Source organism: Thrips palmi, unplaced genomic scaffold, assembly GCF_012932325.1.
Source record: "Thrips palmi isolate BJ-2018 unplaced genomic scaffold, TpBJ-2018v1 HiC_scaffold_11, whole genome shotgun sequence".
NCBI lineage: Eukaryota > Metazoa > Arthropoda > Insecta > Thysanoptera > Thripidae > Thrips > Thrips palmi.
In genome coordinates, this window is record NW_023144622.1 from 2,219,434 (window position 1) to 2,241,088 (window position 21,655).

A 21,655-nucleotide genomic window follows, 5' to 3' on the forward strand; every position below is an offset into this window, starting at 1 on the left:
TGCTATTACCAACGTGTGAAGGAAAAACTCCCCATGATCTGAGCGTTTTCCTTTATTGATTGAAATGAGTGCAGGAGTGCTCGTAAATGAAAAATCATTTGAAACTTCGATACGGGAAATATTTTTGTTGGGGGCAAATTACAGGGCAGCACAGGGAATGCCCCACCAAGTTGAAGGTGGTAAGTTGGTGGGTTGGTCGCAGTGACTTCCTGGTCTCTTCGGGGAAGGGGGAGGAGGGAGGAGGGATGGGGTGGGGATAGGTAGGGAGGGGGTAGCTGTGTGTGTGTGTGTGACTGTGTGAGTGTAGTAGTAGTAGTAGAGAAGCTCGGTACACACACAATCTTTGATCAGTTGTAGATCAAAATGATGTCTCTGGCGAGGTAAGGGTACTTCTATGCTTTTCAACTTGACAGTCGCATTTTGAAACATGTTTTGTCTAATTTGTATTTCCATTAGGTGCGTTTTAAATGTCGAAATGCGTTTGTGAATGAGTATCGCTGAAGCCTTCGTTGTATAAACGAAAACGACTTGATTATCTCCTTTCCGATATTTCTTACTGATTTTCATCAAAGTCAGTTATAGTATTAAGTGTATTCTATTGATGGCTGTCACTGACGTGATTTTAGCTCGGCTTATGAACGATTTTCAGTGCGAATTGACGTTCTAACCTAAAAGCCAGATGCAGTTGACTCAAGGCCAAATGTGTTTGTTGTTAGTAACCCTTCATTCCTGTTCCTGTTCTTTTGCAGTCTTTTGCCTGCGCCGTCGCAGCCGGTGTGGGACAGAGATGACGCCAGGGCCAAGGCACCCCCTTCCTCTGCTGCTGGAGCCCTTATGTCGGCTCAATGGACTGCTCCTCCCTACGGTCAGCGAAGAGGTTGGATTCCTCGCACAGAACAGGTGTGCTGCTTTTTGAGCTGACGTCATAGATCTTAAATTTCTTTTCTTATGTCTAATCTTGTTACTTAATGTTGCCTACTTTTGGTTTTCCTTCAGGATTATGGAGATGGAGGTGCATTTCCGGAGATTACCGTTGCTCAGTATCCTCTCAATATGGGGCGTGAAGGAAAGGAGAGCACTTCTAACGCCCTGGCTGTTCAATTGGATGCAACAGGAAAAATTAAATATGATGTTCTTGCAAGACAGGGTCATTCTAAAGATAAGGTAATTATTTCTGTCTTGTCCACTCAATGCGCTGGCATTAGTTTAAATGTTGATACCAAATATGTGGTGTGTTTTTTTTGCAGATCATTTATTCTAAACTGTCAGACTTGCTGCCAGCAGAGGTAATGGCTGAAGATGATCCAGCACTTGAAAGGCCTGATGCTGAAGAACTAGAAGAAATTACTGATCGAACGCGTCAGGCTCTGGAAAGACTGACACAAACCAAAATTGCTGCTGCCATGCCTGTGAGGTGTGCTGAAAAAACTGTAAGTAGATCCTTATCAACTGTCTTCATCAGTAGATGTTAATTATTGTGGAGAGTAATCATTCTTTTTATTTACAGGCACCGGCCCAATATATTCGTTATACTCCTTCACAACAAGGTACTGCCTTTAACTCAGGGGCCAAGCAAAGAGTAATCAGAATGGTGGAAGCTCAGAAAGATCCTATTGAACCGCCTAAATTCAAGTTAGTAATTCTCTCATAGCTCAATTTTAACAAAAAGCTTTAATTAATGATTCCTAGCATGTGCTTATTGTTGTTTTATGATTCCAGAATCAACAAAAAAATTCCTCGAGGGCCACCGTCACCCCCTGCGCCTGTCATGCACTCTCCTACCAGAAAAGTGAGCTCCTAATTGCAAAATCCGTATACTATGCATAGCATAGCAGTCCAAATACTTATTTGAATTTTAATTCTATTTCATGTGCACTAAATTATAATATTATTTTCCAGGTTACTGTGAAGGAGCAGAAAGAGTGGAAGATTCCTCCATGCATATCAAACTGGAAAAACGCCAAGGTGAGGAAATTAGAATTGTAATTTCTATCGGTTTTGTGTTCAGGTGCTGAAGGTGTTGGTGGATGGAATTAAAATGTATATTCTCTTCTGTGTACAGGGTTATACCATACCTCTTGATAAACGTCTAGCAGCTGATGGAAGAGGTTTGCAACAAGTTCATATTAATGAAAATTTTGCCAAGTTGGCAGAATCTCTCTATATTGCTGACAGAAAGGTGTGTTGGAGTTTTTCCAATTTGAAATTCTTTGTTGTTGAGTTGTTGTAGCTCTCAATGTTGTATTTTTCAGGCCAGAGAAGCTGTTGAAATGCGAGCTCAACTGGAAAAGAAACTTGCACAGAAAGAAAAAGAGAAGAAAGAGGAGCACCTTAGAGCATTGGCTCAGAAAGCTCGTGAAGAACGTGCTGGTATTCGCACTTCCAATGCTGTTGGTATGTATCATGAAGAGACTCATAAAATTTTTGTGTCTTGATAGGTTTACTAACTGTGCTCTCTTTCTTTACTCTCAGACAAAGATGAAGAAGCAAGAGAGAGAGATCAACTGCGTGCTGAACGTCACAAGGAAAGGCAACGAGACCGCAATCTTGCACGTGCTGCTCCTGACAAGAGGTACTGTTTATTGAGATTCTTCTATGCATTGTCAGTCTTGCTCATCACCATATGTTAACAAAGTGACTCAACTTGTTTTTTAGGTCGAAGCTTCAACGAGAACGTGAACGTGACATCAGTGAGCAAATTGCTTTGGGTATGCCTGCTAAGTCTATTGCTGGTGGTGAGGCTCAATTTGATCAGCGCCTCTTCAATACCAGCAAAGGAATGGACTCAGGCTATGCTGATGATGAAGCGTACAATGTCTATGATAAACCATGGCGTGAAGGGTCAAATCTTGGACAACATTTGTACCGCCCCAGCAAAAACGTGGATAAGGAAGTGTATGGTGATGATTTAGATACGCTCATCAAAACAAACCGGTTAGTATTTTATAATTTGTTTTGTCTAGCCTTAAGAAGCTTTTTCCAGTACAAAATAACTGATCTACTTTAATTTACCATTTTGGCGTCTTATAAAGAGAACTTTTTCTTTGTATTGTAGATTTGTGCCTGACAAGGAGTTCAGTGGCACAGACCGAAATGCTACTAGGAGTGGTCCTGTCCAATTTGAAAAGGAAGAAGAGGATCCATTTGGTCTGGAGCGGTTCCTCACAGAAGCGAAGAGGGCTAGTAAACGTCCTAAAGAAGACCGCAGAAAGGATGATAGGAAAGACGACAGGAAAGATGATAAAGATAAAAGGCGGAGGAAGGATTAACATTCAGAAACAATGTTGGTTTATTAATGTAAGTTTTACCACTGTTGAGTGTGTATGCTTTTTTTTTTGTACATATGGAATTACTAGTATCCTTTTACTTTTAGCTGCTATTTGTAAATAGTTTTGTTGTACCTCATTGGAAATTTGGTTTTCCAGACTAAATATAGGGAGGAATAAAAAAAGAGAACTTTTATATGAATCTAGTGTGTATTATATTTCAAACTGTTTTTAACCTGTGAAGAATGCAACTGCTTTTAAAGTGGACTATACCACAACACCTTTTAAAACTCATTTGTGGCTGGTGAGGATAGGGATCAAAAATGCTCCTGTATGTTCAAATGTTTATTTTGTCAACAATTCAAAAATTTACAGCTTGCACTTGTGTAGCTGCAGAGGGTACCAATATAGAAGAGAGTACCTTGCTTCAATTAACAATATAAACAGTATCTGTAATTTAACAAACATTTATGGGCTGATAAGATACTGCAGTCAACACAGCCCAAAAGATAAAACTAACATCTTAAAAGTTAATGTGATCAAAGGCAAGATTGACAAAGGCATGAATAATTTTTGCCTTGTTTATAAAATTCAGCTTAGCCTGTGTGAATGTAAATCAGGTATCAAGTTTCCCCGTTCTTTTAAAAGTAAAACCCTGAACTTCTGAAGAACAAAAACAATGTGCACATCAAGTTTCGTTATTAAAATAAAGACATTCCAGGAGAAAAACACGCAATTGTCAGCAACATCGAATACAGCCTGTAAGTTTCAGCCGCAGCTGTATAGAAGCACAATTCTATCCACCCTACTGGAAACTTATTAGAGCAATCGCTGGACTCATTATGTATCCTAGGAAACTGCCTCCGTTTGAATATGCTTTATCATACGCTCACTGACAATTTTCTAACCACTAGACAGTTTGCTTACTTACCTACCACCTACCCCAAGGAAAATTCCTTGATATACAATTGCATACATACTTTTTCCAAAAATCTTTTCCAACTGTCGAGCAATTTGTTAACAAGTAACATAAACATTCAATTTGTTGTCAGATTTTGTAAACACATGATTAACTTTTATCTTAATTATAATTTCAACTTGGTGGGCCAAACCCCAAGCATCTGAGCAGCAACCTAAATCATATTATACTGTATTATAACATCACATAAAAGTTATAAGCCATTTACCCTGCTGGCATTGTTTGCAATAATTCGTGTACTAATAAGCCTATGAGGAGTACCTTTTAAATTTAAGAGTTCATTATATAACAATTAATAGAAACATCAACAATTTCCATGGGATGGATTTCAATTCTATTGTCATTATGGATACTTTCAGCTCCAGAGTAATAGGAAAAATGTCTCACACTCATTGCATTACTGAATTCATTCATACAAGTGACAGGTTGTAAAGATAACATTTTTGTAAATTATTGAGGTCCCTCTGAGTTTCAGTAAACTTAGCAGAGATCTGCATAGTTACAGTATCACAGACACAGCCAACTTGGACAACATAGGAGCGCTGTGGCACTTATGTCTGAGGATAAGTAAACCTTATGTACTTCCAGTATCTAGAGAAGCTGCCAATGGTGATAACCACTCTCACACCAGAGCAAGTAACAATTTTGAAAACGCTGACAAGAAAAAAATACTTTCCACAAAAAGTTACAGTCGTAGTCATGAGGAGTAGGAGGAGGAAGGATAGATGGTAGTAGGGAGAGTACCACAAGACATGCACACTCATAAAACAAGACAAAAGAACAGTACTCAGTTTAAATACAAACACTAGATTAAGTACAGAATTGCCCACAAAACAATAGATTAAGAGACTACAAAAGCATAATATTTCCCAAAATGGGTGGCACACTCTTACTACAGTACAGTTGTAAACTACACAGCTCCTGGCTCCTAGAGAGTTGGTTACTGAAAAACTGTGTAGTAGATGACAGAAAATAATTCAACTCACCTTACTACCTTGTTACTAGTATCACATTCTACGTTGAAATATGCAAATTAGTCAATAAAATTGATAATAAAGGCAGCAAACAAGAATACTAAGCACCGGTCAGTTTGTGAAATATCTAGTATCACAATGAAATACTTAAAAAGAAAAAAATGGATGGCAACACTGTGTGATAGGAACAACTATTATAAAAATGTGATGCACAAAGAAAGAGAGGTGCCTAAAAAGCACATTCAAATCACACTTTCTGGTTTAAATACTGGTTACAATGACATGGAATGCCTAGGTATAAAAACATGATGCAAAAGAAACAAAGTTACAAAATAAATTCTGAAATGCTGATTCCTAAGTCAACAGGTGGGAGACATCCAATGGAAGTTTTTAAAGGAATGAATCTGGCTCTTAAAATGCATTACAGGTCCCTTGATCTGATCTGATATAGTTGGTAAAACAGAAATCTTTCCTTTGGTCTCACTCATCAACACAAAATTTAACATAATAATGTTCAACAACACTTCCATTAAAATAAAAATGAATTTTAAAAGGCCAGAGTCCCTTGAAAAACCATAATTTAAGACCACTGATAGTGTTCAACATTCCAAATAAAAGCCCACAACTTTGCTTCACTGAATAATGAAAAATTATTTAAATAATAATAAAGAAAGAGACAAATTGAAAAAAATTATACAGTCTCTACTGATAACCACATCCGGTCGTCAGATGTTTCATTGGATTTGTCTTAGTTATGATTCGGGTGTAGGTTTGTGAACACCTGCCTAGGCCCACACACCATCCTAATAGATCACTCCTCAAACTCACCTAAAATAAAACATTTTTAATGCGTAGTACCATTGAAAACACTGGCACAATATTTTTCTTTTTTTTTTCTTTTTCGGCTCTATCAGTCGTCAGTGCAATATAAAACAAAAAGTAGGCCAACCAGATACTCATTTTCTCTGAGCAAATTGCAATTGATCCTTTCACCCTGACAAATTGGCAGGCACAAAATTCTTAAAATACTGAAAATTACTCTTTTACAACATAAATTTAATTTGCCTTACTAAAATTTGCTACCTTAATTCTGATCACTTCTAGGTGAACACGCTCACATGTGTTTACTTAATCAATAAATGCAGTGCTAGGGATCAAAATATGTCACTGTTATTTTTTCCTACACAAAGCAAGCCCAGAATATGTCATACTAGCTTCTACAACACCAATTGCGTTCCCACAAATTAACAATTTATTCAAAACACATCAATTTTATGAAACACAGTTAGGTTTCCTGTCAAAAATGTATCTAAAAGCCTTTCTTTATCACCGTCATGTTTGTATCAATAATTGATCGTTTTAAAAAGTCTATTAAAAAGCTTTTACAGACCTAATGACCAACAACCAACATAATCAGAACACATTTTACACTACTTTGCCAGTACATCATGACATGGAAAAGCCTAATGCTAAACACAGAACACTGCAAATCTGAAGCAATAGGTATTTTTAGCCCTGTTGATTTTGAGTGTTCATGGTTTTGTCGGAATCTTCGTACTGTCAGTATCTGAAACAAAAGGAAAGAGGTTCCTGCTTTTCTTCAAAAGAACTTGGCAAAACAGAACCAATGGAGAAAATATGAAAGATTACTGACCTGTAATAGTTTGGTTTGAATGGACCAGCCTTGTTGAGCCCCATATATTTAGCTTGTTCATCTGAGAGCTCCGTTAAGTGGGCATCAAATGTTGGAAGATGTAGACTTGCAACATACTCATCTAAAAATGAAATGGGGACAAAAATTAATAGGGAAAGATGATCTGACCAAGAAGAAAATATATTGCTTCTCTAAATACGTACCCATTTTTTTAGGCAATAGATAAACGTCAGATTTATAACGTCCATGAGGAGCATTGAAGAGTTCTATCAAAGCCAGAGCCTAAAACAGAAACAAAGCAAAAAGATGAATTACAACTGCACATTTTCAAACAAACTTGAATGACTAAAAATAGCAAAATATGGAGTATTATCTTACTTGGGTAGCAGCAGTGATTGAAACAACAAAAGAAGGTAAGCTAGAGCAACTTAGATTCACCAGTCTTCCTTCTGCTAACAAGACAATACGTTTTCCATCTGGCCAAATAACATGATCTACTTGAGATCGAACCTTTTCCCAAGTAAGATCAGGAGTACGAAGGCTATTCTGTAAAACAAGAGAAAATCAAGAACTCATGAATCAGAGAATTACAATAAAAAGTTGATGGACTCCAATGGCCTTGATATTCCTTAGCACTTACAACATCAATTTCAGTGTTGGAGTGCCCCATATTGCAAATCACACATCCACTTTTCATTTTATCCATGTGTTCCCTTGTCACTACATTTTTGTTCCCAGTTGCTGTCACAACTATGTCAACATTGCGCACCACTTCATTTAGCTTCACTACACGGAAACCATCCATGCTAGGAAGTTTAAAAAATGATTAATTAATCACAACCCACTGATAACAAAAAATTAAATTATGATATTTGTCTTGAAAGTTGAATATTTTTTTCAAATCTTACCATGCCTGTATGGCGCAAATTGGATCGATCTCAGTGACGTATACAACACAACCAAGACCCTTCAACGCTTGACAGCATCCTTTTCCAACTTCACCATATCCACATAGAACCACTTGTTTGCCTCCAAACATCATGTCAGTAGTTCTCTTCAAGCTATAATGGGCAACAGAACATCAGGTAAAACATGATGGCTTTGACAAATTTAGGCAATAGTTTTAAATAGATTTTAATGACTTACCTATCGATGATTGACTCCCTACAGCTGTAAAGATTGTCAAATTTGGTCTTGGTGACTGAATCATTAACATTCATGGCAGGCACTGAGAGCTTTCCAGCCTTAGACAGTTGATACAGACGATGAACCCCTGTTACGCTCTCCTCAACAATACCTGCAAAAATAATCATCTCTTATTCAATATAAAGTACTAGGTAATCATTCTAGGAAGTTAATTGCAAATTCAAACACAAATGATGCTTCACCTTTAATCATCTTAAACATAGCAGGATATTTTTTGAGCATCAGGTGAGTGGCATCCCCTCCATCATCCAAGATCATATTGGGTTGCCAGCCCTCTGCATTGACACATTTGTCTATGCACCACCAAAAATCCTCCTCTGTTTCTCCACGCCATGCAAACACAGGATATCCTGGTAATAATATGAAACACATTAGTTGAAACACAAGAACTAAGAATGGTAAAAAGATTGTTCTCAGAGCCTCTCTTACCTGCTTCAGCAAGAGCAGCAGCAACTTCATTCTAAAAAGAAAAACAGAAAAAAAAAGATTGCTTTATGTGACGCAAAACAAAATATTGGTGGATTTTAGAAAGAAAAATAATATTATACCTGAGTAGAATAGATGTTGCACGCTGCCCATCTAACTTGGGCCCCAAGCTCCACTAAAGTTTCCACAAGCACCTGCAAAAATGCAACACATTTTAAAAATACCGAAAATATTGAAATAGAGAAACTAGATAGCACAAGAGCTTGAACCGAAGACTTACAGCAGTTTGAGCATTGATGTGGGTACATCCCACGATTTTAGCTGACTTTAAAGGCTTGTCATCTCCTGCTCTTCTTCGCAAGGCCATGATTCCTGGCATTTCTAGGGAACAGGAAAAGAAGTGTCAGCTAGAGATTTGGGTATTTAGATATGGAAGCAACAGATAAGAAACTATGGGACTCTTTTTTTACCTTGCTCTGCAATCTCAATTTCCCTTCGGCCGAATGCATGCTGGCTGATATTCTTGACGCAGAAGTCAGAGAATTCCTTGGAATTCTTCTGCAGTTTTTCTCTCGGTGAGACATCGTCTTCATCGGAAGAGCTGCCCGTGTAGGATGCTGCAACGAGAACGCCACGTAAGTAACATTGGAAAACAACGCTGGTCGCTACAGATACAGATTTAGCAACCAAGAGGAAAATTGAGCGGAAACGGAAGCGAGTGGCACAACGACATCCAGAAAATTGTGAGCATTAGTGATACCGTTACAAACATAAACATACGGCTTACCGATTCCGAGAGTCGTTTGCGTCGCTCTGTCTCTCATGCGATGTCCCCTATAGCTCCGAGAGTGACAGAGCGACGCAAACGACTCTCGGAATCAGTCTGCAGGGTGAGTGGTTACTCCGTCGATGCTGTCCGGTCGACACGGCTGCACCGGGGACTACCTGTCTACTAGGCGCCAGGGGCCATGCTGACAGAGCGGCGCGGTCCGCCCTGCATAAAACACGACATCCGACCAAACCAAAAACAAAAACAAAGAGAAAACGCTAAGGTGGCGCTGACGCGCTGGCGTACACTCGGTGGAGCAGACCGACGCGACGGAAGAGCGTCGCGGCTCCGCGGCCCCCGCCGCCCCCGCCAGCCCCGCGGTCCCCGCGCCGGCCTTGAGCAGGCCGCGGGAGCTGGTGGGCAGGCTGAAGCGGCGCATCTGCCGGTCCTTGAAGCCCGTCATGCCCTCCCTCAGCTTCTCCGGCATCTGGAACAGGAAAGCACCAAGCGCGACGCCAGTCAGACAGTGTGGCGGAGAAACTCCAAGAAAAGGCCAAGACTACGCGGGAAACGGGAAGGGGGAAACGGGAAAGGGCGGGAAACGGGAAAGGGCGGGAAACGGGAAGGGGCGGGAAACGGAAAGGGGCGGGAAACGGGAAGGGGCGGAAAAAGGGGTGAGGCGGGGGAAAAGACCGGCCGCTTCCCAGCGAAAACAAAGTCAATATAACGCCAATGTTTTTCGTCAAAATTTGGTCCATTTTGACGCAAAAATGACACTTTGGCCTGATTTGACGACCCGTTCTCTTCGAGTGGAGGCGCAGGAGGAGGGGGAGCGACAGCACGTCTGGAAGGACAGGCGCCTGCTCCTCAGTCCACTCCAATATGGATTGCATACCTCGGCAGGCCTGCCCAGGCACGCCACCCCATCCAGGCTTCCAGGCCTCCAGGCAGGCCTCCAGGCCTCGACCATTGTCAAGACTCCAAAGCGCCCGCAGCCCCGAGCAGCCCCCACCCCCGCTCTCCCCGACCCCCACTCCGGGCGCCAATACTTTGGAAGGCCTGGATGCCTCACTTGGCACATGGATCGTCTTGGAAAGGATTTAAGACGAAAACGCACCCTCCAAGGAAGGCGAAAGAGAGGCCTTTCTGTCTCGCGCTCGACGCGCGTTCGCGCGTTTCGCACTCGTGCGAGAGAGACAGAGCGACAAAGCAGAGCGGGGGAAGGCCCGGAAGGCCCGGCAGGGGCGGGGCCGGAAGGGGTGGTAGATGGAACAGATTGGCGGTGCCTGAGGGACAGGACAGGCGCGACGTCAGAGTGATCCCGAACAGTGCTTTCGTCGGCCTGTCTCTCTCGCACCCTTACGGGACGCCCCATGAGTGCGAGAGAGACAGAGCGACGAAAACGACTCTCGGAATGAGTCTGAAGCGCCGCGACAGTGACGCGACAGCATGGCGACAGCATGGCGACAGCCACGCGATTCCGCCGCCCGTCGTCCATTTCGTCCATCGCGTCCCCCGGCCCGGCCCGGCCTGCACACTGATTCCGAGAGTCGTTTCCGTCGCACTGTCTCTCTCGCACTCATGGGGCGTCCCGTGTAGGTGCGAGAGAGACAGAGCGACGGCTGTGGCCTGTGGCGTCCGTCAGTCACCCGAGTAGAGCGCACGACCTCGGGCACTACCTCGGGCCCGAGGGTCGCCCCGACCCAATCACTTTCGGCTTTGCGGAGGGAACGTCCTGACGCCGCGGGAAAAGTTTGGCAGCGGTACATTCTATTACATTCGTTTGTCAGGCGACGAACCACTCCACTTCATCAAAGACGCATCTTCCGGCCAGAGCCGAACGCGTTTTTGCGATAGAAAGAAGCGCCAAGTTCGCAGGCCTCGGCATGCGTGTGCTTCTTCGACTCGACGCAGCGACTCTCTCGCTCCGCCAGTCCGTGTACTGGGAGAGTTCTCGCCAAGATTAGCATAAACACCCCAGTCTATCAGGCGGCCGCACTGCCCGCACTCTACTCTATTAGCTCTGTATTAGCTTAACAAGCCCCGCCCCCTTTCGCCCCCTTCTTTCACAGCCCCAGCCTTCCCGCGGCTCCACCTTCTGGAGCCTCAGAGCCCACGTCTTGTTTGCGACGGCCGCCCCACCGTAAAAATCCCTGCCTGGGCCTGGGCCTTGGCCTGGACAGGGCATGCACACTGGAAGAGGGAGACGAGATGAAGAGAGCGGAAGCCGGTCCGCTATGAGAAATCGCGCAGGCGGAACGGCTTGTCGGCACTGACACACTCTCTCTGTCTTGCGCGGACCACAAAGCTTCTCTCGCGCACTCGTGGACCGTCGCACAGGAGTGCGAGAGAGACAGAGCGAGGAAGGAACTTGTTCGGAATCAAACTGCTGGCGAACTCGAGGACCTGCTCATCGCCCTCACCTACAAGCTGGCCTCGTCGGCCCCGTCACGCACACAGACAAGCGAAGTGCCCCCGCGACAACAAGAGCCCCGCCGCCAGTGCTGCCACCCATCAACAACTACCCCTCCATCATCCGTCACCGCCTTCCCAAATTTATGAGGGACCGTCTTGGCGCTTATCTGTTCCCAAGGGACCCCCTACCCCTACCCCTTCCCCCTTCCCCTCTCCCACCCCGCGAGCCCCACACTGGAAAGGCAGCACCTGTCCGGCGGCCCCGCCTCGCAACATGTGCCGCCAAACACCTGCCGATCGTCCACCGCGCCAAAAACCACACGCCGGAAGGCCGGAAGGCCCCTAACCTCTAAGCACCCCCCCCCCCCCCCCCAACACCCTATCCCTGGCGCGGCCATGGCCTGCTCGAAAAGCAAGCAGTTCCCCCGCTCCAATCTCTCTCTCTCTCTCTCTCTCTCTCTCTCTCTCTCTCTCTCTCTCTCTCTCTCTCTCTCTCTCTCTCGAGCAGCAGTTACTGTGTCGAAAAGCGCGCTTCCGGAATTAGTCCGACACTTGGCTCCTTTTATGGGAGTTTATTTCTGGCGCCTTTTATTCTGTCCGGGAAAAGGGCAGGCGGGGGAGGCGGCGCGAAAAGGGGCGGAAGGGAAGCGAGTTGTTCATGCCGGCCTGCGCCGCGTTGCCGCGCCTTGCCGCGTCCTCGACCGACGTCGGCTTTTGTCGCTGGCTGCAGCGCGGCGGTACACTGCAGAGCTGTCGCTCTGTCCGCGGGCACCGCACGCCACTGTGGACAGCCGAGTGAAGGGCTGGAAAGGCTGAGGGGGGCCGCGTTCAGTTTAGCCGACACGCAGCGCGGCGGCGCGGCGGAGCCGTAAAAAAACAAAAAGAGGGACTTTTTAAAGGCGCGGCAAATGTCCCCCCACCCCAGCCCACCCCGTGACAGCAGGGGATGAAAAACAAGGCATCGGCCGCGCGAGTGACGGCCAAAGGGCCGCGGAGACGCGCCAGTGACGTCGGTGACGTCAGCGACACGTCGGAGACACGTCGGAGACAAAGCACGTCAGGGCCCGTCCATTAATTGAGTGAGAGGGCCTTAAAGAGGGGAGGGGGAAGCCCGTCGGGGACGTGAGGCCCGTCAGGCCGGCCCGAAAGGCCGAAAGCCCGGATCATCGTCTCTGCGGCATGAATGGACGAAACTACAATGCGCCGGCCGTGGCCACGTTTCCACGGGAAAGTGTAAACAAAAGTCGAGGCCGTCCCGAAAAACAGGCGACTGCGCTGCGCGCGGAAAACGGTGCCCAAGAAACTAACCAAACTAAAGTGCAAAATATTTTTAAGGGCGTTGCCATTTTTATTTTTTTGTTTTGTTTTGTTTTGGTCGGCCCGCGCTTGTTCTCCATCTTCATAGTACTGCTCCCGCGAGGCCGCTTGGCGACATCGGCGTCCCGCCTCGCCCCACAGTGGTCCAGAAGGCCGGAGGAGGCGGACAAAACTCTAGACGCGTTTTGAGCTCCAGAGTCGCTAAATGGGGCTCGAACCGATCGTGTGACCCCACCAATGGATTGCTCTCCGAACGAGGAATCCACTGGTGGGGTCACACGATCGGTTCGAGTCCTGTTTAGCGACTCTGGCGCTCAAAACGCGTCTAGAGTTTTGGCCGCCTCCACTGGTCTTCTGGCCCACTGTGCGCCCCGCCCCACCCCGCTGCGTTTAATTCCATTCCGTTGCTCTGCTTTGCATCCTCGCTGCCGCTGCGTCGTCGTCGTCGATCGTGTTTCTTTCCCCGCGAGTTCTTTCTTCTCTCTCTCTCTCTCTCTCTCTCTCTCTCTCTCTCTCTCTCTCTCTCTCTCTCTCTCTCTCTCTCTCTCTCTCCGCCGTCGAGTGAATGTACCGCACGTCCCTCCCCTCCAAGCCGATACGACACGGGACGGGACGCGTGCCCGATAAAAGGCGGCCGACTCCGTCAAGGCCTCGGCGGCCTCAACGGCCTCGCCGAGCATGCGGGGCGTAAATAATTCAAATTACGATTCGCCCGACCGCCATGCACTTGGCGGCAGCGGCGGCAGCGGCGGCAGCCCGCCAACAACAACAACCATTTGCCCGACACACGCGCGCCAACCAACAACACAAACAACAACAGCCGTCGCCGACGTGGCCGCCGCCGACGCCGCTCAAATTGAATCAAGAGCCGCAAGAAAGTTGGAGCAATTAAGGAGATGGAATGGTCCGCCGGTCGCTACACTGCAGGCTGCAGCGGACCGATTCCGAGAGGCGTTCTCGTCGCTCTGTCTCTCTCGCACGCTTGGGGGTGCGAGAGGGACAGAGTGACGAAAGCAGCGCTCGGAATCAGCCTGCTGCTCCTCCGGCTCCGGCAGAGCGCCGTGGCGGCAGGCAACCCCGGGAGCGCCGCGACACGGGTGCGTTCGGGTTGCCTGCCGCCACGGCGCTCTCCGCCGCGAACCGCCTGGACACGGCGCACAGTGGGCCAGAAGACCGATAGAGGCGGGCGAAACTCCAGACGCGTCTTGAGCTCCAGAGTCGCCAAACAGGACTCGAACCAAACGTGTGACCCCACCAAAGGATTGCTCTCCGAACGAGGAATCCATTGATGGGTCACACGTTCGGTTCGAGTCCTGTTTAGCGACTCTGGAGCTCGAGGCGTGCCTAGAGTTTTGTCCGCCTCGACCGGTGTTCTGGCCCACTGTGCGGTGGGGGTGTCACTGCTACTGCCACTCACCTTGAACTGCTCCATGTGTCCCAGCTCGTCCTCCTCCTCCCTGGCTAGGTCCATGTCCGCGCGTGCTGGTGCAGCGACTGCCGCGACTTACAGTGGAGCTCCGCTAGGGGCCGCGGCCCGAGCAGGCCGTCGTCCTGCAGACATGGAGACACAGCCTTGTTGCCATCGCTCTGTCTCTCTCTCTCACACGTCACAGTAGCGCGGCGGCGCGGCGGCGCGGCCCCTGAGTGCGAGAGAGACAGAGCGACCCAGCTGTCCGTCGCGCGGCCGCGGCTTCGAGGCGCCATGCCATTCCGTGGGGCCGCCGAGGCGCCGCGAAGCCGCTTCCGGGCGCCAAGTTTGAAAAAGTTTCCAAGATTAACTCCACGCTGCTCCGCGCGCGCCGCGCCACGCCATGCCAAGCCCCCGCGTGTGGCTCCGAAGGGCCCTTTTTGATTTGTTGAGTGCGGGCGGACCCGGGGCCGGGGCGCGGGCAGGTGGTGCGGGGTCGCGGGAACCCACTCCCACACTGCCAAAAACGACACACAAACACGGCGAACAGCACTTGGTTGTTCCATTTAGTCGGCCAAGTGTGTGTGTGTGTGTATGTGTGTGAGAGAGAGAGAGAGAGAGAGAGAGAGAGAGAGAGAGAGAGAGAGAGAGAGAGAGAGAGAGAGAGAGAGAGAGAGAGAGAGAGAGAGAGAGAGAGAGATCCATCTTGGCCGACAGTCGCGAGTCGACGGTGGTCCGCCCCCCCGGCCGCGGGCAAGGATTGATGGAGACAACAGGTTGCCAGCCCCGGTTCGGTTAGGTTCGGTTCGGCGTCGGTGCAGCACTGTAAAAGCGTTCCCTCGGTTTGCACGGACGTGTCCAGGAGGAACACGCGTCGGTTTCGAAGGGCTTTTCTTGGAAAGCAAGGGAGCGGCGCCTTAACGGGAGCGCGTTCCGGTCGGGCGGTCCGGGTTCCCTTTCTCCCAGTGTGCACTCGAGCCGAGGCTGGCGCTCCGGAGTTCTCCGGGCCGCGCCGCGCCGCGCCGCCCCAGCAACCTGAACCACCCCTGCAGCACGCCGTCATTAAAGGCAGGCGGCAGACTGATGATTCCGAGCTGTCTGTCTCTCTCGCTCGCGGGGCGTCCCGCGCGGGTGCGAGAGAGACAGAGCGAACGGCAGCCTGCAGTGGCTGCCCCGGGGGATCCAGAGGCCGCCTCGCTATAGCGCTGCCAGCGCTGCCAGCGCCCAGCCAATGGGCTGGCCTCAATGGGGCAGGGGTGGGGGGCGGGGCGGGGGGCTGCATTGCACATTGCGCCGCCATGAGGTTACGCTAATCAAATAGCCGCTGGCCTCCGGGAAAAGGGAGGGGGGGGAGTCTGGGAAGCCTTGGGACTGGTAATGGGTCAGGTTAGGGCCTTAGGGTGTGTTGAGTTAAGCGGTTGCGGCGAGGCGGCGTGGCGGCCCAGGGGAAGGCCCTGGCTAGTCCTGCCCCGCTGGCCACAAGCCAGCACGAGCCCGCAGAGAGAGAGAGAGAGAGAGAGAGAGAGAGAGAGAGAGAGAGAGAGAGAGAGAGCGGGAGCAGCAGACAAGCCCCACACCAGGCGGCTCGCAGGCTAGCAGGCCAGCAGGCTAGCAGGCCGCAACGGAGCGAGCGCGCTACATCGACTAAACTTGTCCCGCAGGCAAGCAGATCCGGGGCGCCACACCGCGCCACGCCGACCCGCAGGGATGCTTGCGCTCTTTGTTCGGGAAGTGACTTGTGTTGCCGGAACGAGACACGTGTAGTCCACCACCCAGGCGGGCCGCCCCCCCCCCCCCGCCCGCCCCCCCCCCCCCCCGACTCCTGGAATACGTCCGGAGTCACGCGAGCCCCTTCCTCAATATTTACCGCGTGCAAACAAAACCGCCGAATCCTCCGCAGAAAACAACAAAAACGTCGGCCAACTAAAGCGAAACGCGCGCCAAAAGCAGCAATAGCAGCAGCAGGGGCGGGGGTGAAAAGGCGTCGCCAATGGCGCGGAGCCGCGGAACCGGAAGTCGTCGGACCGGCCGGAAACGAGGTAATTAACGACAAAAGGGGACAGCCGGAGCCACAGGGGAGAGCGAAATGATTGGCTGGGGCCTCGCCTCGGCCTCACCGCGGCCTCAACGCGGCGCGCGGCCGTGACCGGAATGCCCCAGCCGCAAGCCGGCAGGAGCCTCTGCCGTCGCTCTGCCGGTCAGTGGGCCGCCACACTGCCGGAAAGCCACGGGGCCGCGACCAACTGACGCATCAGGCTGCGGTTCGCTTGGCGGGGGTTGCTCTGTGGGGGCGGAGGGTGGCCTAGGTGGGCCCTCATCACGCCATCACGGAGCGGAGGGATTCACTCACAAAACGTCATCAAAAAAGGGGTTACAAAAAAATCTAACAAAATGTAAGTAAAATGTAAGTAAAATGTAAGTAAAATGTAAGTAAAATGTAAGTAAATGTAAAGTAAACGTGGAAAACAAAAACTGACGGTACATTAAAATCAAATTAAACAGAAGGATATGGATATGGAGTGCGTTTGAGCCGAGCGAGTGACACGAGTGACACACGTCCCTTGTCATTCTTCCCACGAGGCGCGTGTTTTCGTGTTTTCCGCGCCGCGCTCCGCCAGGCTCCGCTTTCCCGGTTTCAGCGACAAGTGGCTATGAATGGGAGATAAGGCCTCGGACACGAACACAGACGCACTCAGCGGAACGACAGAAAAATGCTGCAAGGGAAAAGAGAGAAAAAAGGGGGTGGGGGCACGAAATGCAAGCAAGCTGCTCGAGCGGCAAGGCTAGGCAGCCAGCGAGAGAGAAGCACGCCCAAACTAAACCTCAGACCGATGCATTTTTCATAGGAAATCTTCCCCCATTTCCCCTCCTCGCCCCGCCGCTTCGTTGCGACTTTGTTGCCGCTTGTGCGAAATAATCCGCAGCCGTGTGCTGTCCTACGAGAAAAATGCCCGGTTATAACAGCAACGTTTTCTCTCGAGCCATTTTATTCCAATCTTGATTCACGTCGGAAAAAAAAAAGTGTAGACCCAACGTTACGTGACGACGTCCTTGAGAGGGAAAAAGAGGTTATGATTTTTGTTTACAAATACTGGCCAATTTGACGAAAAACTTTTCACAGTCCACTCGGCCTTCCTTTTCAACGGCGGCAAGCGGGATTCATCGCGTACCCGCCGCATTTATTCCTTAACTCGCCGCCCGCCCACTTCTCTCTCTCTCTGGCGACGCTCAACCTCTACATACGCCATTTCACCATCCCCGGACACACACACACACAGTGACGCGAGAGTCCTGAAGTTTTTCAAGATAAACTGGCGACTGTCTGCCACTGAAGGAAAGGGATAAACTCGCCCAGCTCGCCCTTGAAAAGAGCGCTCGGTGTGTGTGTGTGTGTGTGTGTGAGAGTAGGAGGCGACGGGCAACACTTTCTGTCCGTCCTCCCCAGCCATTGGTAATGAGTGCCTGGGCAAGAAGAACGCCTGGAAGTTCGGCGGTGTGTTTCGGAAAAACGCAGTGGAGTGGATAAAGGGTCGCATCGCATCGGGGATTTGGGGATAGAGCCCAACTAGCAGTGCGGCGGCGAGAACGAGGTCGCCACGACGTCTGGCCCCGTCTGGCCCGCAGTTACGGTGCAGAGGCGGCGCGACCGCGGGGCAAGGGCAAAACTGGGGCACCGAAAGGATTTGCCGGCGCAACTTCCCGCCGCTTCGCGAGCTTCGCGCTTTCGCGCGGCACAAGCACCAAATCTGGCGCCGCCGAGGTGTGCTTTGCAAATAAGTTGGACCGTCTCCCGCTAATTAAAACTCCCTTCAACAAAACACCGGTAGCACGCTTTCCCCGGTACTATGCGACTGGTCCGCCGTCAAATCAGAAATTAGAATAGAAGTAAAACGGGACGGAAAACAGGGAAAGGTCAGGCTGGGTTAAAACCGTCTCTTTTTGTTGGGCCCCAGTGCGTGGATTTCGTTCGCGCGTTGTCCATTCATTCATTCATTCATCATTCATTCATCATTCATTCATTCATTCATTCATTCATTCGATCTATTCGTTGGCAGTCGCGGTACACAGCGACACACAACGCCCGCCAAAACAACAAACGGCAAAATGGCGGCCAGGGGGATTAACCCTATTATGCGGACGGACTCAACATATTTACGCGTGATTTGTTTTTCTCATTAGTCGAGGGGCAGCGAAGGAAATTTGTAATTGGTGGAACAACAGCCGCGGTTCGTTTATTTCGGGCTGTTTTTGGCTGGGAACGCGAGCCGCGAGCCACGGATCAGGTGACCGTTGCTGTTGAGGTTGTTGTCCATGTCTGAAATAGCAAGCTCCATTTGACTTCCGGGCTCAAAATTCATTTCGGCACTCCGCGAAATTCCATCGATTCCAAACTGAGAACGCTGTAATAAGTTGAGTTTCAATCCTGTAGAATCTGACGGGAGGGAGAGACGTGCAAAACGCGATGATTGCTCGGGACGACAAAAAGACAACCCATTGCTCTGATTGCTTTCGGTCCATTTGCTCGAGAAAGGTGTGCACCAACAACAGTCGGCGCCTCCCCGATTTTTTTTGTCTCCGTTTTCTCGCCGAGCGAAGCTTTTGTACTCCTTGCCCTCCGTGCCTGCTGGCCCTGCCGGCTGTGAAACGGGACAGGCAAAGTCACGGGTCCAAAGTCCAGTCTGCTCTAGGGTGTAAACACAAATGTCGTCGAGTGATCACAGAACGGGCAAGCCCTCGGTTCGCACAACACGTGGCTCACACAGCAACGGTTTCAAATCTCAACAGCCTTTTGTAAAGACTTGTACATGTTATTGACCAATAAATGACCTGAATCTAAATGGCGCCGCGAGGTTGGCGACGTGCGCCAACCCTAACCTCAAAACTGAGTCGGAAATGGGGGAGGCAGTGAGTCGACACTGGGCGACACACGGGGCCGTGCAGTCCATTTGGACTATTCCTGGCGGCGAGGCGAGTCTTGCTACCGGCGGGAGAGAGAAAGGGAGAGGACGGCGATGGCGGTTAAGGGCGCAGGATGCGTCACGCGGCGTTGGCGCCAAAACGGGGCGGACGCAACGGCAATAACAAAAACAAAAACAAAGGCCCTCACAAACGGCGCGCCGTTCGACACCGTGGATATTAAAATCCAGCCAGAAATAGCGGCGGGGTCCCGAATCCGGCTGAAACCGACGTCACAGCGGCCCGGCCCAGCACGGCGCGGCGAGGCAGGCCAACGCCCCGACCCGTTCAGCGCGGCTCCGCGGCTGCAGCTAGACGAGCTGGACGGAGGGGATCAAACGCAGCGCCATTCCGCCGCCTGGCTGCTCCAAAGCTCGTCGTGTCGACACGGTGAGCAGGATGCTCTCTCTCTCTCTCGCACTCACGGAGCGCGCAAGCAGACCGAGAGAGAGAGCCACGACACGGCTGTCTCGGAATCAGCCACCGTCTCAAAGAAGAGCTGCTCGCAGCGTGACCAACTTGGACACAGTCTGCGCACAATTCAAACGACACAACTAAAAAAAAAACCTGCGTTGCTTTACAAAACTGGTTGGAAAGTTTTCGCAAGTCTCATAACGAGGCCGCACTGTTGGGGTTCAGCGCGAGGGGGGATGCACTCTTAGAACCTGTGCCGAAAAAAGACCAAAACAACCTTAAAATAGATAAAATTCGGAGAATTTCGTAAAAAAGGCAACCTATTATGGTTCAGCGTGACACAGTTATTCAAGACGAGACGGCGCTGTTGATGTGACCGACGGGGTTGTTTTCGCTTGCACTTGAAATCCGGCGCCGGGTCGATCGTAAACAATGCTTGTGTGTGTTTTGCATGGCTTTGTCGCTTCGCCTTGGTGCACTGTAAATGTCTTACGGTGAAAGGCTGCACCAACATATTATGGTGGAGATTTTCTCCATAATACCAACGAAATTCGTCAAAATATCTATCAGTCACAGTGAATTCTGAATGGTATGTTAAGGAGTCAGCTGCACCACCATAATATGGAGAATCTTCACTGTCCAACATTTAGAGTGTGACGTCACGGTGGCGTCACCGAGGGCGTCGAGACGTGACGGAGTGGATGCGGCCCATGCAGCCATTCAATGGGGCATTGGGCATACAGGGGATCGATAACATTGCTGAACAGCGAGCGCACACAAGCGTGCCTAGCGTGCCTGTTGACACAGATACAAGGGTCTGCCTCTGTCTCCGTCGCACTCATGGGGAGAGAGCGACGAGACACTGCGCGGACCGGGGACAGACGCTTGCACACCTTGTTCGCCGCTGTGCCCGGCAGTGCCCGGCAGTGTGACCGAGAGGTTGTGGGACGGGCAGTGGGCCGAGGGGTCCGCGACGTAAGGCCGGCACGGTCGAGTTGTCGAGTTGGTGGAGCACGGCCTGCACGGCGAGCACGGCGCGGCGGCAAGGCTCGTCCTCTGGCCTCGGCGACACGACTGACTACTCTCGCGACTACTTCTAAAACATGACTTGACCCGGCCGCGCCGCGCCGCGCCCCGCCCCACCCCGCCTCGGCCGCTCCGTTCCGCGGCCCCGCCGACCCCTCAGGGCCCCCGCGGGGGACGATGTACCCCATCCTCGACGTTCTCGACGTCGTCCCCACTCCGAGCGGGCCGGGCAGGGCCCCGCGCCAGTGTAGACAGTCGGACACAGCCGCCGACAGAGTCGGACATAGACGCCCCCGAGGCGAGGGAGCGAGACGGGGAGGGACACACACACACACACACACACACACACACACACACACCACGCACACACACACACACGCACACACACACACACACACACACACACCTGCAGAGCCCAGTGTCACCGGGCGCTGCCGAGCCAGCCAGGCCCTCGAGGGCCCCACCCGGGCAGAAACGCGGGTCAACTGCTTTTATGAAAACAAGCAGGGAGGGAGGCGCTGTTTATTGCTCGTGATGATTCCTGAGGGGCCACGGACGGACGGGGCTCCCGAAACGCCGTTTAGAGGCGAAATGACGTGCCGGTGGTTACGAGTTTAGATGAGGCGGAAAAGCAAAGCGCCGTTCTTCGGTCGAACTTTTACCTCCGAAAGGAATCGAGTGCAGTGACCCCTCGGCGGCTTAATCAGCCGTGTGCAGAGCTAGGAGTTAAACGCGAAATGCGTTTCCGACGCGCAGCTTTCTGAAACTCGAGCCGACAGTGTAGTGTAACACACGCCGTTAAAGCGGGTGAGTTTAATTTACCGCGTCGCTCGGGAAAGGGGAGG

The 21,655-nt window shown here is 50.3% G+C and overlaps 2 protein-coding genes across 5 annotated transcripts in view; one reads left to right on the forward strand and one right to left on the reverse strand.

The window, feature by feature from the left end:
* The first annotated feature begins 260 nt into the window (after positions 1-260).
* On the forward strand, positions 261-3,468 carry LOC117639375 (puff-specific protein Bx42). Its single transcript, XM_034374966.1, has 12 exons — positions 261-380; positions 750-900; positions 997-1,164; positions 1,248-1,430; positions 1,508-1,632; positions 1,720-1,789; positions 1,900-1,965; positions 2,063-2,179; positions 2,253-2,394; positions 2,473-2,572; positions 2,656-2,934; positions 3,056-3,468. The coding sequence occupies exons 1-12, from the start codon at positions 364-366 to the stop codon at positions 3,267-3,269; spliced, it is 1,632 nt and encodes a 543-aa protein (XP_034230857.1). The 5' UTR covers positions 261-363; the 3' UTR covers positions 3,270-3,468.
* A 130-nt stretch (positions 3,469-3,598) lies between these two features.
* Positions 3,599-21,655, reverse strand: part of LOC117639376 (adenosylhomocysteinase-like 1) — a 35,470-nt gene continuing 17,413 nt past the window's right edge. For 3 of the 4 annotated variants that reach the window (XM_034374969.1, XM_034374968.1, XM_034374970.1), the window contains 12 exons: positions 8,976-9,122; positions 8,786-8,886; positions 8,628-8,699; positions 8,509-8,539; positions 8,262-8,429; positions 8,020-8,170; positions 7,782-7,934; positions 7,514-7,679; positions 7,252-7,419; positions 7,077-7,155; positions 6,874-6,994; positions 3,599-6,786 (listed from right to left, as the gene is read on the reverse strand). In XM_034374969.1, coding sequence (XP_034230860.1) covers positions 6,780-6,786; positions 6,874-6,994; positions 7,077-7,155; positions 7,252-7,419; positions 7,514-7,679; positions 7,782-7,934; positions 8,020-8,170; positions 8,262-8,429; positions 8,509-8,539; positions 8,628-8,699; positions 8,786-8,886; positions 8,976-9,122 — 1,364 coding nt within the window. In that variant the 3' untranslated portion in view covers positions 3,599-6,779. Of the gene's footprint in view, positions 6,787-6,873; positions 6,995-7,076; positions 7,156-7,251; positions 7,420-7,513; positions 7,680-7,781; positions 7,935-8,019; positions 8,171-8,261; positions 8,430-8,508; positions 8,540-8,627; positions 8,700-8,785; positions 8,887-8,975; positions 9,123-9,580; positions 9,762-14,423; positions 14,558-21,655 lie in introns of those variants that run through there. The other variant, XM_034374967.1, reaches the window with a different exon arrangement.

Bases quoted from the DNA above. Each gene is read 5' to 3' on its own strand.
- LOC117639375 (XM_034374966.1), top strand. The intron at 1,431-1,507 runs GTAAGTAGATCC...TTTTATTTACAG, and splicing joins TGAGGTGTGCTGAAAAAACT to GCACCGGCCCAATATATTCG. The intron at 1,790-1,899 runs GTGAGCTCCTAA...ATTATTTTCCAG, and splicing joins TGCACTCTCCTACCAGAAAA to GTTACTGTGAAGGAGCAGAA.